At 38.6% G+C, this 13664-nt stretch overlaps 3 protein-coding genes across 3 annotated transcripts; all 3 read right to left on the bottom strand.

Moving 5' to 3' along the window:
- Positions 1-38: 38 nt before the first annotated feature.
- On the bottom strand, positions 39-2540 carry LOC149623468 (cytochrome P450 1A4-like). The gene is made up of 9 exons (XM_089852416.1): positions 1970-2540; positions 1723-1902; positions 1563-1656; positions 1347-1502; positions 1078-1286; positions 882-1007; positions 718-822; positions 533-664; positions 39-464 (listed from the first exon to the last, which is right to left on the bottom strand). Exons 1-9 carry the CDS (start codon positions 2118-2120, stop codon positions 115-117), a joined length of 1503 nt encoding a protein of 500 aa, XP_089708542.1. The 5' UTR covers positions 2121-2540; the 3' UTR covers positions 39-114.
- A 1307-nt stretch (positions 2541-3847) lies between these two features.
- Positions 3848-9327, bottom strand: LOC149623467 (uncharacterized). The gene is made up of 22 exons (XM_089853289.1): positions 9059-9327; positions 8777-8956; positions 8622-8715; positions 8405-8560; positions 8099-8307; positions 7908-8033; positions 7742-7846; positions 7544-7675; positions 7136-7482; positions 6759-6855; positions 6511-6679; positions 6419-6447; positions 6090-6145; positions 5734-5860; positions 5488-5667; positions 5323-5416; positions 5108-5263; positions 4839-5047; positions 4642-4767; positions 4479-4583; positions 4294-4425; positions 3848-4225 (listed from the first exon to the last, which is right to left on the bottom strand). Exons 1-22 carry the CDS (start codon positions 9207-9209, stop codon positions 3876-3878), a joined length of 3330 nt encoding a protein of 1109 aa, XP_089709415.1. The 5' UTR covers positions 9210-9327; the 3' UTR covers positions 3848-3875.
- Positions 9328-10035: 708 nt separating this feature from the next.
- On the bottom strand, positions 10036-13129 carry LOC149623466 (cytochrome P450 1A1-like). The gene is made up of 7 exons (XM_089852352.1): positions 11976-13129; positions 11713-11886; positions 11395-11644; positions 11127-11335; positions 10838-11068; positions 10642-10773; positions 10036-10469 (listed from the first exon to the last, which is right to left on the bottom strand). Exons 1-7 carry the CDS (start codon positions 12124-12126, stop codon positions 10111-10113), a joined length of 1506 nt encoding a protein of 501 aa, XP_089708478.1. The 5' UTR covers positions 12127-13129; the 3' UTR covers positions 10036-10110.
- Positions 13130-13664: the final 535 nt, after the last annotated feature.

The raw sequence follows: 13664 nt of genomic DNA, 5'->3' as shown, positions 1-13664 counted from the left end.
TCATCAACATATCTCCTTCATTAAAAAATACAGTTGCATTTCGGTTTAAAAATTAAAAGTAATATTTTATTTTTGATTATTCGCTTAATATGTGATACAGTCCAGCGGGCTATTTCATATTTTCTCTACAATAATTTTGAATGATTTAGGTTGGTTTATAGCGACGACGTTTATAGGTTCAAAATCTACTTTAGCTCCTTTGGGTAGCGAAAAACGAATTTTTTGAAGAAATCCAGCTAAAACTAAAAATATGTCAGCCTTGGCTAGTTTCTCTCCAGGACAGGCTCTTCGACCGAGTCCAAATGGGAGGTAATTAGTGAATCGAGTGGTTGTCATGAAACTACCATCTTCTTCCAAAAACCTTTCGGGGCGGAAGACTTCGGGGTCCTTGAATATTTTTGGGTCCATATGTTGCGATAAGAAGTGGAAGACCATGCTAGTATCCTTTGGTATCTCATAGCCGGCTAACCAAAAACATACATACACGTCAACTAGGCTATAACCTTGAAATTAAAAGTCAATAAGTTTCTACCGAGTTTCGCGTTGACGGAGGCCTTGTGTTCCAAACTGAAAGAAACTACTGGTCGTAGACGTAAAGTTTCGGTTATGACAGCTTGTGTGTAAGGACATTTATGTCGGTCTTCTTGAACTGGAATACTGTCACCTAAAAATAATGATCAGTAATAGAAATTTGACATGGAATGAGGTGGTATTTACCAATGTTTGTTAAAATTTCTTCTCGGACCTTCTCCTGGACTTTCGGTTGAGTAATCAAGTACAGTAAAGTCCATGTTAAAGCCAATCTTGTCGTCTCAGTTCCAGCTGAAATCAAACGGTGTTACTTATAATTTAAGTTTGGTTCAACGAAATTTAAAATTTACCGCTGAAAAGGTCGTTGATAACATTAACCATGTTCCCATCGTTGAAGTATTGGGCGGTGTTGTAGTCTTCGAGTTCGGCTTCTTCCTTGGCAGCCAAACACGCGTCAGTAAAATCTCGAATGACGCCTGTTAGTGCGGAAAAGGTTTCATATATTATTCCGTAGCGCTTTAATCTTAGATTTTATAGTGAAGTTACCTTTCTGGTACGTCTGCCTGTGTTTTACATATTCCTTATTAATAGCGCCATTGAACGTAGCAATTAGATTCCGAATTTTCTTATCTTTTCTTCGGTAAACATGACGCATAATTGGGTAAATATCCAATATCGTACCAAAACCAAGTTCACTAGACACATTTTCGTTGGCGTTCTTCAACTCCTGGAATTCTTCATCGTCGATCGTGTACCTTTGGGAGACCCACTAGTTAGCGTTATTCGCATATTTCACCCTTAATATGTTCGCGTACCTTTTTCCGAACGCCGTTGAAGCGATAATGTTATAAATAGTGAAGTACAGATACTCGTTTGGCTCAAAAGGTCCTTTTTTGTCTAACATCAGTGAAATAGTTTGGTTAACGACGTCGTTGATCAGGAGGGGAAGATTTTCGCTGACCGAATACTTCCTGCATTTTACATAAGTTCAAATGGGATACTTGAAATTTTAGAGCTAGTTGAAAACTTACCTAACAGCCAATGTGAAAAGTTTTCTGAGTGTTTCCCAAGCGGGACCCAAGTCAGAGATGAGGACATCATCGTGACCATTTTGAAACACAGCGTCTAAAGATTTAAGAACGTAGTTTAGTGTCTTATTAACTTCAAATAAGTCTCACTGGTTTTTCTTACTCGTATATCTGATTGGTCTACCACTGAAGTTTTTCTTCATTGTTATTAAGGCGTCTTTAGTGATTTCCCAATCGGTTACAATGACTATAGGGTCTAATCCCAACCATATTGTAAAAATATCGCCGTACTTAGACCTCCATTCCTTCACCTTGTTGTCGAGTCTCGCATCACCTCTAAGTTCTTAATTACAGTCATTTAAATTGAATTATAATCCTGATAAGTTTTAAGTAAACGTATTGTTTCATACCCAAAAGATTTCCCAGTACTGGTAAAGGTGTTGGACCGGGCGGTAATGACTTCCTCCTCAAAATGGTACTTACCACGAAGTAGGAAAGGCCACCTATCAGTGCTGTGGCAATCCAAGTCCATTCGATCTGCCACAACAGTTGAGTAATCATGTTTTAAGCGGACTGTTTTTTCACAACCTCTTTGGGCGAGATTTGAAACTTGTTCGCGTCAAATTATAGAGAGTTACGAAGTATATCGTCGCTCTTTCAAGGTTGTTAGTTCTTTTATATATTTATTTCAAGGTTTAATACAAAGTGGCTTAGCCATTTGAGGCTATTAGTTACCCGATTGGACTTAAGAGTGCCTCAATCTTCTTTGAGACATGTTCGGTTAACACGTCTCTGGCAGTGTAGTAGTTTTTCTTTTGCTTCTCAAACCAGACGATGAATGTTGAAGTTTAATTTAAAACAAAAATCGGGATTATATCTGGTAGATGGATGTGTATATTCTCAGTTGAGTTTGGGGGAACTAGAGAAAAATAATAGATTAACGAAGATATTGTTTTGCTCAATTAGCAAAGCCACCCTTTTATAAACTGTCAATTTTGAAAAACGATATCGAAAATTGTTATAGTTTTATCGCTTGAAAAGGTTTAAAGTGAATCGGTTTATCGCTTTTACCATAAGTTCATAAGATATGTTCCGTAAGTTTGTCACTGGTTAGTTAGAGCATGTCATGAAGTGACGTAGGTGAAACGTCATAGATTCTGGTAAAGCGACGCCTGGTAAGGCGCTGCCAAAGGCTTAGGACAGACTAAATTGGAAGATGAACTGCAAAACCGAGTGTTGTCATTTCTAGCGTCGTTCTCGAACAAGGCTAGCTTTCTGTTAGTCTCTAACATTACGAAGTATAGGTAGATCATACTTATGTACCATATCTTATAAACTTATGTTTTTACATTGTACTCAAAACTTCGATACGATCTTTCTGACAGCAGTCTATTTTTAACTGACGAATGATTGGAGTAAGTTATTTGATTAGATTCTGACGCATTTGCCGCTGACGGCTGCAAACCGAGGTGCAGTAACTAATCGTAATCGGTGTAGAAGCTGTGCTTTTCACTTTATTGTGTACTTTTAACCCACCCGTAATGTCAGAGTGATTTGCCTCTCTCTGCAGACTAACGGCTCGGTCTTAAATATTTTTCAAACATTTTCTCCCAAGGCAAACATAACAGCGGCACATCTGAAAGGAAAGTCACGTGTTAAGCAGTATCTTGAATTCTAATTGAAGGTCACAGTTTTCGTGATGGCAGAACCCTTTGGTATATGTAACGGGATGAATAACTGATGGCGCCTTTACAGGTAGTGAGGTTAAATAATTGCGAACCCCACACTCGAAGTTAAACAAACACGAGCGCGGTCAATATATTTGAGGGGGGCAACCCGGGTTCGAATCCCTCCAGGGACGTTTTATTTATAATTAACTTTTATTATGCAGAGAGGTTTATTAACAGAGATTTAAAACATTTGCTAGATGCAACGTTACAGTATTTGTTTATTATTCAAATTTGATCACTCTTTCACTCCTCGATAAGTTCGACACACGCGAAGGGGGATTGAAATTTCCGTCTCAAAAAGGCGTCAGATCCGCCTCGAAATAGTTTGTCTAGGTTCTTAATACATGTTCTAATGTCTGTGGATTAATTTTATGGATTCTTAAACCACCCTTATCAACTTTTTTTATAACATAAATTATTGGAAGGATTTCTTTGAAATTTAAACTACTAATTAAGAGCCCGGATTTTAATTCTGTGCATTTTTTGAATGCAGTAAACACAATTAGAAAAATGTTACAACCAATCAAAAAACCATCCTTATACGTTAGAGGCGGTATAAAGTCTAATCTAAGAGAGAGGATTTATTTCAAATTTTCTCTACAATAATTTTGAATGGTTTAGGTAGGTTTATAGCAACGACGTTTATAGGTTCAAAATCTACTTTAGCTCCTTTGGGTAGCGAAAAACGAACTTTTTGAAGAAATCCTGCCAAAACTAAAAATATGTCGGCCTTGGCTAGTTTTTCTCCAGGACAGGCTCTTCGACCCAGTCCAAATGGGAGGTAATTAGTGAATCGAGTGGTTGTCATGAAACTACCATCTTCTTCCAAAAACCTTTCGGGGCGGAAGACTTCGGGGTCCTTGAAGATTTTTGGGTCCATATGTTGCGATAAGAAGTGGAAGACCATGCTAGTATCCTTTGGTATCTCATAGCCGGCTAACCAAAAACATACATACACGTCACTTAGGCTATAACCTTGAAAATGAAAGTCAATAAGTTTCTACCGAGTTTCGCGTTGACGGAGGCCTTATGTTCCAAACTGAAAGTAACTATAGGTCGTAGACGTAGAGTTTCGGTTATGACAGCTTGAGTGTAAGGACATTTATGTCGGTCTTCTTGAACGGGAATACTGTCACCTAAAAGTAATGATCAGTACTAGAAATGTGACATTGAATGAGCTGATATTTACCAATGTTTGTTAAAATTTCTTCTCGGACCTTCTCCTGGACTTCCGGCTGACTAATCAAGTACAGTAATGTCCAGGTTAAAGCCAATCTTGTTGTCTCGGTTCCAGCTAAAGTTCCATGGTATTATGTATAATTTAAGTGTGGTTCAACCAAATTGAATCTTACCGCTGAAAAGGTCGTTGATAACATTAACCATGTTCCCATCGGTGAAGTATTGGGCGGTGTTGTAGTCTTCGAGTTCGGCTTCTTCCTTGGCAGCCAAACACGCGTCGGTAAAATCTCGAATGACGCCTGTTAGTACGGAAAAGGTTTCATACATTATTCCTTAGTGCTTTAATCTTAGATTTTCATAGTGAAGTTACCTTTCTGGTACGTCTGCCTGTGTTTTACATATTCCTTATTAATAGCGCCATTGAACGTAGCAACTAGATTCCGAATTCTCTTATCTTTTCGTCGGTAAACATGACGCAAAATTGGGTAAATATCCAATATCGTTCCAAAACCAAGTTCACTCGACACATTTTCGTTGGCGTTCTTCAAATCCTGGAATTCATCATCGTCGATAGTGTATCTTTGGGAGACTATTTTGTTAGCGTCAATCGTGCGTTTCTCTAGTAATGTTAGCGTATACCTTTTTCCGAACGCCGTTGAAGCGATAATGTTATAAATAGTAAAGTACAGATACTCTTTCGGCTCAAAAGGTCCCTTTTTGTCTAACATCAGTGAAATAGTTTGGTTAACGACATCGTTGATCAGGAGGGGGAGATTTTCGCTGACCGAATACTTCCTGCATTTTGAAAAGTTCAAATGGATAACAGGAAATTTTAGAGCTACTTGAAAATCTACCTAACAGCCAATGAGAAAAGTTTTCTGAGTGTTTCCCAAGCTGGACCCAAGTCAGAAGCGACGACATCATCGTGACCATTTTGAAATACAGCGTCTAAAGTTTTAAGAAAGTTTAATGTCTTATCAACCTTAAGCTTAAACACGTTTCAAATTAGTGGCACATACTCGTATATCTAAGAGGTCTACCACTGAAGTTGTTCTTCATTGTTATTAACGCGTCTTTAGTGATTTCCCAATCGGTAACAATGACCGTGGGGTCTAATCCCAACCATATTGTAAAAATGTCGCCGTACTTGGACCTCCATTCCTTCACCTTGTTGTCGAGTCTCGCATCACCTCTAAGTTCTAATTGCAGTCAATTAAATTGAATTATAATCCTGATAAGTTTTAAGTAAACGTATTGTTCCATACCCAAAAGATTTCCGAGTATTGGCAAAGGTGTTGGACCGGGCGGTAATGACTTCCTCCTCAAAATGCTACTTACCACGAAGTAGACAAGGCTACCTATCAGCACAGTTGCAATCCAAGTCCATTCGATCTGCCACAACAGTTGAGTAATCATGTTTTAAGCGGACTGTTTTTTCACAACCTCTCTGAGCGAGATTTGAAACTTGTTTGCGTCAAATTATAGAGAGTTACGAAGTCTTGTCGCTCATTCAAGGTTGTTAGTTCTTTTATATATTTATTTCAAGGTTTAATACAAAGTGGTTTAGCCATTTGAGGCTATTACTATTAGTTACTCGATCGGTCTTAACAGAACCTCATACTTTTCGGAGACTTGTTTTGTTAATGCGTCTTTCGCAATGTAGTCGTTTTTCTTTTGCTTTTCAAACCAGACAATGAACGTTAAAGTTTAATTTAAAACAAAAATCGGGATTATATCTGGTAGATGGATATGTACATTCTCAGTTGAGTTTGTGGGAACTAGGCCTAGAGACAAATACTAGATTAACGAAGATTGCTTTACACAATTAGCAAAGCCACCATATTATAAACTTATCTTTTTTGAAAAACGTTATCCCAAATTGTATATTTTTGTTAGTTTTATCGCTTTAATGGTTTCAGGGTGAATCGGCTTATCGCTTTTACATTGTACTCAACACTTCGATACGATCTCTCTGACAGCTGTGTATTTTTAACTGACGAATGATTGGAATAAGTTATTTGATTAGATTCTGACGCATTTACCGCCGTCGGCTCCAAACCGAGGTGCAGTCACTAATCGTAATCGGTGTAGTAGCTGTGCTTTTGACTTTATTGGGTCCACTTAACCCACCCGTAATGTCGGAGTGATTTGCCCCTCTCTGCAGACTAACGGCTCGGTCTACTCGGAGATTCGGAGGAAAAGCAAGGAGAACTTAAACGTCAATTGAAAGTTGATAAAGAATGAGAGGAATATTGGCCAGAATACACTTCTCCTCAATTATTACTCTAACATTCTTCCCCGAAACGAGAATGGAAGCGCCTTGGACAACCCAAGGCAAACATAACAACGTCATATTTGAAAGGAAAGTCGCGTGTTATACGCAGTATCTTAAATTTTAATTGAAGGTTACAAATTTCATGATGGTACACGCCTCCTACTTTTGTAGGACTTTTGTCTTGTAAGCGGTTGAAAATTATTCAGGGACGTTATCATCAACTTTTCCTTGCTCTTTTGCAAATGCAGCTGTGTTCACTGTTTTTCAACCTTGGTTGAATGTCAATTGTCACATTTAAAAATTTTGAGATTATAATATTTCTTATCATATACAAATATATTTATTACTAAATAGATATACAATAAATTTCCGTCGTAATGTGATAGTTACACTTTTTCAACTTTAATTTTGTACGGTTTGGGCATATTAACCGCTATGATGTTCATTGGCTCCAAGTCGGCCGTCCCGGGCCCATTCTCTAAGGAGATCTTACATTTCTGGATTAAACCAGTTAGAATCAAGAATAAGTCAGCTCGAGCTAATTTTTCCCCCGGACAAGCTCGACGACCCAAACCAAATGGCAAAAATCCCGTGTATCTCTTATTAGTCATGAAGCTTCCATCTTCCTCCAAAAATCTCTCGGGTCGGTACACTTGGGGATCGTTCCAAAATTCGGGATCGTTTTGTTGGTTATAGATGTCGAAGACCATACTGGTTCCCTTTGGAATATTATGACCACCTGTAAAGGAGAGAAACGTTAAGGTGCTGCTAAATGCTAAAGAGTATGTGTATAATTTGACCAAGCCGGGCGTCACAGATAGCTGCATGCTCCAAAGTAAAGGTTACAATTGGACGCACTCGTAAAGTTTCTGCGATTACTGCGAGAGTGTAAGGACATTTATTCTTGTCATCTTGGACGGGCATTCTGTCACCTACATTTTCGAAACTTTTAATATTCAACTTCGAAATCGAATTTCATTAGAACCAATTAAACCAACCGATGTTCTCCATAACTTCGGTTCTGATTCGTTCCTGAACTTCGGGATAGTTGCTAATGTAAAGTAAAATCCATGTCAAAGTTACTCTCGATGTGTCCGTACCGGCTAAATATGAAATGTTTAAAATTGAGAACGCAACTTGAAATTGATTATAAAAATTTGATACCTCCAAAGAGATCTTGTATAACAAGAGTCATATTGCCATCAGTAAAGTATTGAGCAGATTCCTTGTCCTCTTTGGCAGCTTCTTCTTGAGCAGCTAGACAAGCATCCGTGAAATCCCGAATGACCCCTGCGAAAGAAATGGTAAACGTCAGTGGTCTTTGAGGTTTCCTTCTATCGGAAATTCTTACTCACCGGTTTTATACGTTTCCTTGTGTAATATGTACTGATCTTGAACTGGTTTCTGTGATGTCGTCACCAAGTCACGTAGTTTCTTGTCAAGACCTCTCAGAATGTAACGCATCATGGGGATTACATTCAAAATGGCGGCTGCGCTCTGATGCTCGGTAAAATTATCATTGGCGTTTTTTAGTGATAGAAATTCTGGGTCATCCATGTCGTATCTTTCCGTTATGAAAAACAACATTGTTATATTGAAAACCAGGAAATAACATACTTCCGAGAGAAATTTTATTAACTTCTGGGTAGACCGTACTGTACCTTTTTCCGAAGGCTGTTGAAGCTAAGATGTTATACAATGTTAAATGCAAATAACTGGTGGGATCGAAAACCCCCTTTTCAGCCAACATTAACGGAACCAATTGGTTGACAACATCGTTAACCAAAATAGGTAAGTTTTCGCTCGTTGAAAACTTCCTGCAATTGATAAATATAATTGCGGCTAATCGGTTTGACTTACCAAACAAATTAGTTTTACCGAACAGCTAGAGCTAAAATTTTTCGTAGTGCTTCCCAACAAGGGCCATAATCCGCGAAAATTACATCCTGGTGTTCTTTTACGAATATTTCACCTAGGAACACAAATTATTTGTCTAAACAGTTGACCATCGAAGCGTTATATTTTGACAATACTCATATAACGCGATTTTCTCCCACTGAAGGCGTTCTTCATGGTAATTAGTCCTTCTCTAATCGTGTCATAGCCACACACAACCACCATCGGTGTTGGTCCAATCCATACAGTGAACACATCTCCGTATTTGGCTTTCCATTTCAGTAGAAGATCACTGACGGTCTTCCTCCTACTAATAGCTAAGAACCAAAGTATTTGAAATTTTTGGGCCGCTAGAGGTCATGGGCTCCTCCATTTTAATGGTGGTCGTGCTACGACAAATATTGTAAAGAAATAATTACCCCATATATTTCCTATGATTGGTAAGGGGATTGGACCCGGTGGTAAATTTCGTCTTTTAATGGCCAGACTTCCAATTAAGTATGTTAATCCCGCGATCATTGCCGTAATCACCCATGTCCAATCGAAATAATCAAGAACTTGAGAAAACATGTCAGCGAAAACAATAGAAATAAACTCTTTTTGGAATGCACTAGTGAGTGTGTGTGAAACATTCGAGTTCTAAAATCGATCTAAATGAATATGTGACCTTTATCGCTAGATATTTCTAATCTCTAACTTTTCAATCTGCCTTTTACAGATACAGAGTGGTTTATATGCTTTAAGCAAAAAATTACCATAATCTATTGCCTATCCCTTTCTCCATATATTTTTACGCATTAAAGTCTTATCAGAAGGGGATAATAGAAGAAGGATGACACTCTGTATCCTCTTAATACTTTAGTTATGTAACGTCATTCTTCCCAGGCTCACCCTTTTAGTTTGCTTTCCCGCTCATCAAACTACAAATGGGTATCGCACCGCAAGGTGAATTCTATAGTTGTTTGGCACTAAATCCCCAGCAATCATCCCACAAACCTCGTCTTGACGTGGGACAAAATGCACAAGCGCGTCTTGCCAAATATTTAAGCGCTAATAGAGTAATGATGAGGGAACTATTTATCGTGTATGTGATTCGGTTTAGTAACCTTGCTCTAAATGTTCCGATGTTGGGAAGAGTGACGTTACACTTACCTCGCTTTGTGGTACACTTCTCTCGAAGAGAAGTATTATATACTTCTGGTCTTATCAATCCAAATCACACTATGCCTACGCCTGTCTTTGATAAACGGATTAGGTGCGTTGCAATCTATATTATTGCTCGCGAAATGGTGTTCTATTGGAATAGTGTTTTAAGATTGAAATTATTGCAGCCTTTGGCCTTGTAGTTTGCTTTCGCTCGTTTTCAGTATTATTAGGTAAAACAGAGAAATTTGGTTTAACAAATTAAAATTTTTATTTCACAAAACATAATATTTTTTAAAATCACAGTACGCACCAATTAATAAATAAATCATATTTTTATCACTTTCAGTTTGCACGGTTTTGGAAATTGAAAAGACAATATTTCACTCATGGGCTCTAAGTCTATGTTGGAATTGGGTCCATCTGGCAACAAAAACTTACACCTTCGAACGAGGCCGGTCAAGAGCAAGAACAAGTCAACCATGGCTAGTTTTTCACCCGGACAAGCTCTTCGACCTAATGAAAAAGGCATGTACCCCTTCAGCCCAATGGTCGACTTTAACGAACCGTCGTCAGCGATGAAACGTTCTGGGCGGAATTCTTCTGGATCCTCAAAATATTTTGGGTCCATGTGTTGCGCTACAATGTGGAAGATAACGCAGGTGTCCTTTGGGATGGAGTATCCGGCTGAGCAAACGAGTAAGTCAATATTAGTTTAATAGTTGAATTTGTTTTTTTGGGGTGGGGGTTGTAGTTTAAAGTTCTTTATTTGGGGTAATGTTTGTGTCGCTGGGTAGTTAAAATATTGCTTGTTAGGGTAAAGGACTTGAAGAAAAAGGGGTTTGCAGCCTTGACTTACCAAATTCTACATCACACGTTGTCTTGTGTTCTGGTGTAAAACTCAATATCGGACGAAGTCGAAGCATTTCTGTTATGACTGCCATTGCGTAAGGACACTTATGTTTATCTTCTTGCACTGGAATCCTATTTCCTATTTTCATAAAAGAATCGTATTAGATCTTCGCGCGGAGGCTCTCGTATTACAACGTACATACCTATTTGCGTTAAGACTTCTTGTCGAAGTTTGTCTTGCACTTCTTGATGTTTAGCCAGATACATGACAGTCCAACTTAACATTACCCTCGTGGTATCTGTCCCACCGACAAAGAAATTCCATAGTACCAGTACCATGTTCTCGTCAGTGAAATACGCTTCCGTCCCCTTTTCTTCTTCTTTTGCCTCTTCTTGGGCCGCTAGACAGGCGTCAGTGAAGTCCCTTATTGTCCCTGCACGATACACAGGGATTAAGTAATGCCATTGAGCACGCGATAGAGTCATACTTACCACTATCGTACGATGCCTTGTGTGATTTGTACTGATTTCGAATCGGAGTTAGAAGGTTACTAATTAACTCTTTAAGCCTGTTTTCTTTTTTCTTCATAAAGTACCTCATGAATGGATAAACGTCCCACAAGGAACCCGAGTTGAAAACATTGTTAATTTCGTCGTTTGAGTATTTAAGTTTTAGGAATTCTTCGTCCTTCATATTGTACCTGTTCGTGTATAACAAGTTATGAATGATGGTGTGCGTTTAAGAGTGAGTATGGCCTACCTTTTACCAAACGCGGTACTGGCGATTATGTTGTAAACTGTTAAGTATAGAAAGTCGCTGGGGTCGATGACATCCTTTTCGGCTAGCATTAACGTAGCAGCTTCGTTCAATACATCGTCGACTAAAATTGGTAGTTTATCACTGATTGCGTATTTTCGAATTGCCACTACAAACATTTTCCTCAACGCATCCCATAAGGGACTATAGTTGGTCATAATAATGTCGTTATGACCATTCAGGAATAGTTTACCTTGAATGACATCCATTCTGATCAAACCTCAATGAGCGATGACGATTAACTTAAAATAAAACCGCTACCTGTGTGCCGACAGTTGCGTCCGCTAAATGCATTCTTCATTCCGATTAATGATTCTTTGATTCGATCAAAGCCACACACGACGACAGTAGGACCAGATCCTAGCCACAGTGTAAAGACATCCCCGTGTTTGGCTCTCCATCCGGATAGTTTATATTTCGGGTTCGTTTTCAACTCTGCATGTGTATTTTATCAACAACAGTCATTTCAAAAAGCGCGCGACGACATAACTAGGGTAAACAAATAAGAAACAAACGCTACTAACCTCGTAAGTTTCCTACTATGGGAAACGGAAACGGTCCTGGAGGTAATCCTCGATTGTTCCACCAGCGTCTAGCTAAAACGTACGTGACAAGTCCGATAACCAACGGTGCCATCCATGTCCAAGAAAATTTATGAAGTACTTGAAGATCCATGGCTAAGAAGTCGTTACTTGTTGCTTGTTCGGAAGAGAGTATTTTCCTGTCCGAGATCAAGTCGCTTTTATACGGAGAAATGAAAACGCTATCTCAAGGTCCCTCAGGGATTCGAGCGTTGAACCGTCTGACTCTAAACGCCCGTCGTTGTGTTTTACTACAACTCTATTGACCTCGTTTTTAACTCTCGATATTTCGTAATGATAACGTTGTGCGTAGAATTATCTCTTGTAAAGGTTGTCGGAACTGTGTTTTCTCGCGAGCGATGAACTCTGAAACATTACAATGGGGACTGTTGCATGCCCTTGACGGGCCCAAATTTGGAAGTTTCGAAGGCCACTTTGGCAGTATAAATGGGGTTTTATATCATAGGGTAGAATGAACTTTATGTACGAAGGGAATTTTTTGTGCAGTGTTTAATACTCGAGGGTGCGATGAACTCTACGGAACCCAAGGTTTATTTCGATTATTTGAAGTAAACCGGGTTTAATTCCCTGTCCCAAAGTTTCAAGTACTTGCCATAACTGAAACCACACCAGGTTTACGCTAAATATGACAAAGATTGTAGCAAGCCTAAGGGCTCGTTTTCATAGGCGCGAGTTGCCTGAAAATTTCGAGCGGAAGAGGAAACGTTCGAATAAAGTACGTTACCGCGCGTATTCAAGCTCGTGAAGCATGAGCGTTTTCGAATTTTCTAGCTTCTATGAAAAGGAGCCTTAACTGTTTGGTAGATATTTCAGCCCTATGAAGCCTTTTCTAACTTGGAGTGTCGGTTTCTTAGTTTCTTGGGAATTACATGTGTGAAATCGTATCTGTTCTCGTAAAAAACTTATTATTAACTTATATTCAACGCGAGCAAATACAAAATGAGCCTTTAGCATTTAATTATTCACGGTGCAGCAGATCAGACGAACACTTATTTTGATTAAAATGTCGCTTTTCTACTTTTGAAATGAGATACGTCATTTTGATTACTGGCTTTAAAAGCAGTGTCGTAAGTCTGACATTTGTCATGTAGCTGCTCTTCTTATATGTGTATTGCTACACCCTGTATAAGTTTTGAACTCATAATCATCCTTGATTTAAATTTTGGATCATAACAAATGCTTGAACTACGCAATTAAAACCAAATTTAATTAACTTTTACTTATTGTAAAAACACTTTTTTGGCTTTTGTAGTTCATTCAACTCTTGGAACATATTTTTGAATTGTAAACTAGAAAGTGTTTTAAGTGATAAGATTATGATAATGTTGAATTCAAGGTCTTTTGTTCTTGAATTGATGACGTCCATGCGCATACTTATCTTGTTTGCCCTAGTTATACAAAATCCTTTTACAAGATTATAAAATATTACCATGGATAAAGAATGCGCGTGAGGAAATTTGTTTTCACGCTATAGGATCGGCAACTCCCTATCTCGAACGACAGCTTATTCTGTATATACTCTGTTACAACATCGGTTGTCAGCACGCGCAAAGCTAGGTTTCTATGTAATCTAGCCTTGAGCGTGCTGACAAGAGACAAAAAACTTCAGGA

Source organism: Phalangium opilio, unplaced genomic scaffold (assembly GCF_054372755.1).
Source record: "Phalangium opilio isolate 3A_F unplaced genomic scaffold, DU_Popi_V2 ptg000113l_1, whole genome shotgun sequence".
NCBI lineage: Eukaryota > Metazoa > Arthropoda > Arachnida > Opiliones > Phalangiidae > Phalangium > Phalangium opilio.
The sequence above is the reverse complement of the archived record's forward strand: the minus strand, read 5'-3'. Positions and strand labels throughout refer to the sequence as shown.

What these genes read in the sequence shown, in the direction of transcription:
- LOC149623468 (XM_089852416.1), bottom strand. Translation starts at nt 2,120, where the DNA reads ATGATTACTCAACTGTTGTGGCAGATCGAATGGACTTGGATTGCCACA. An exon ending in CTTTTCACATTGGCTGTTAG is followed by an intron (nt 1,503 to 1,562) that starts GTAAGTTTTCAA and finishes TGTAAAATGCAG; the next exon opens with GAAGTATTCGGTCAGCGAAA. An exon ending in CAGGCAGACGTACCAGAAAG is followed by an intron (nt 1,008 to 1,077) that starts GTAACTTCACTA and finishes CCGCACTAACAG; the next exon opens with GCGTCATTCGAGATTTTACT.
- LOC149623467 (XM_089853289.1), bottom strand. Translation starts at nt 9,209, where the DNA reads ATGTTTTCTCAAGTTCTTGATTATTTCGATTGGACATGGGTGATTACG. An exon ending in AGATCGTATCGAAGTGTTGA is followed by an intron (nt 6,146 to 6,418) that starts GTACAATGTAAA and finishes TGGTTTGAAAAG; the next exon opens with CAAAAGAAAAACGACTACAT. An exon ending in TCAACGGCGTTCGGAAAAAG is followed by an intron (nt 5,048 to 5,107) that starts GTATACGCTAAC and finishes AGTCTCCCAAAG; the next exon opens with ATACACTATCGACGATGATG.
- LOC149623466 (XM_089852352.1), bottom strand. Translation starts at nt 12,126, where the DNA reads ATGGATCTTCAAGTACTTCATAAATTTTCTTGGACATGGATGGCACCG. An exon ending in ACGCAACTGTCGGCACACAG is followed by an intron (nt 11,645 to 11,712) that starts GTAGCGGTTTTA and finishes ATGTCATTCAAG; the next exon opens with GTAAACTATTCCTGAATGGT. An exon ending in AGAAGTCTTAACGCAAATAG is followed by an intron (nt 10,774 to 10,837) that starts GTATGTACGTTG and finishes TTATGAAAATAG; the next exon opens with GAAATAGGATTCCAGTGCAA.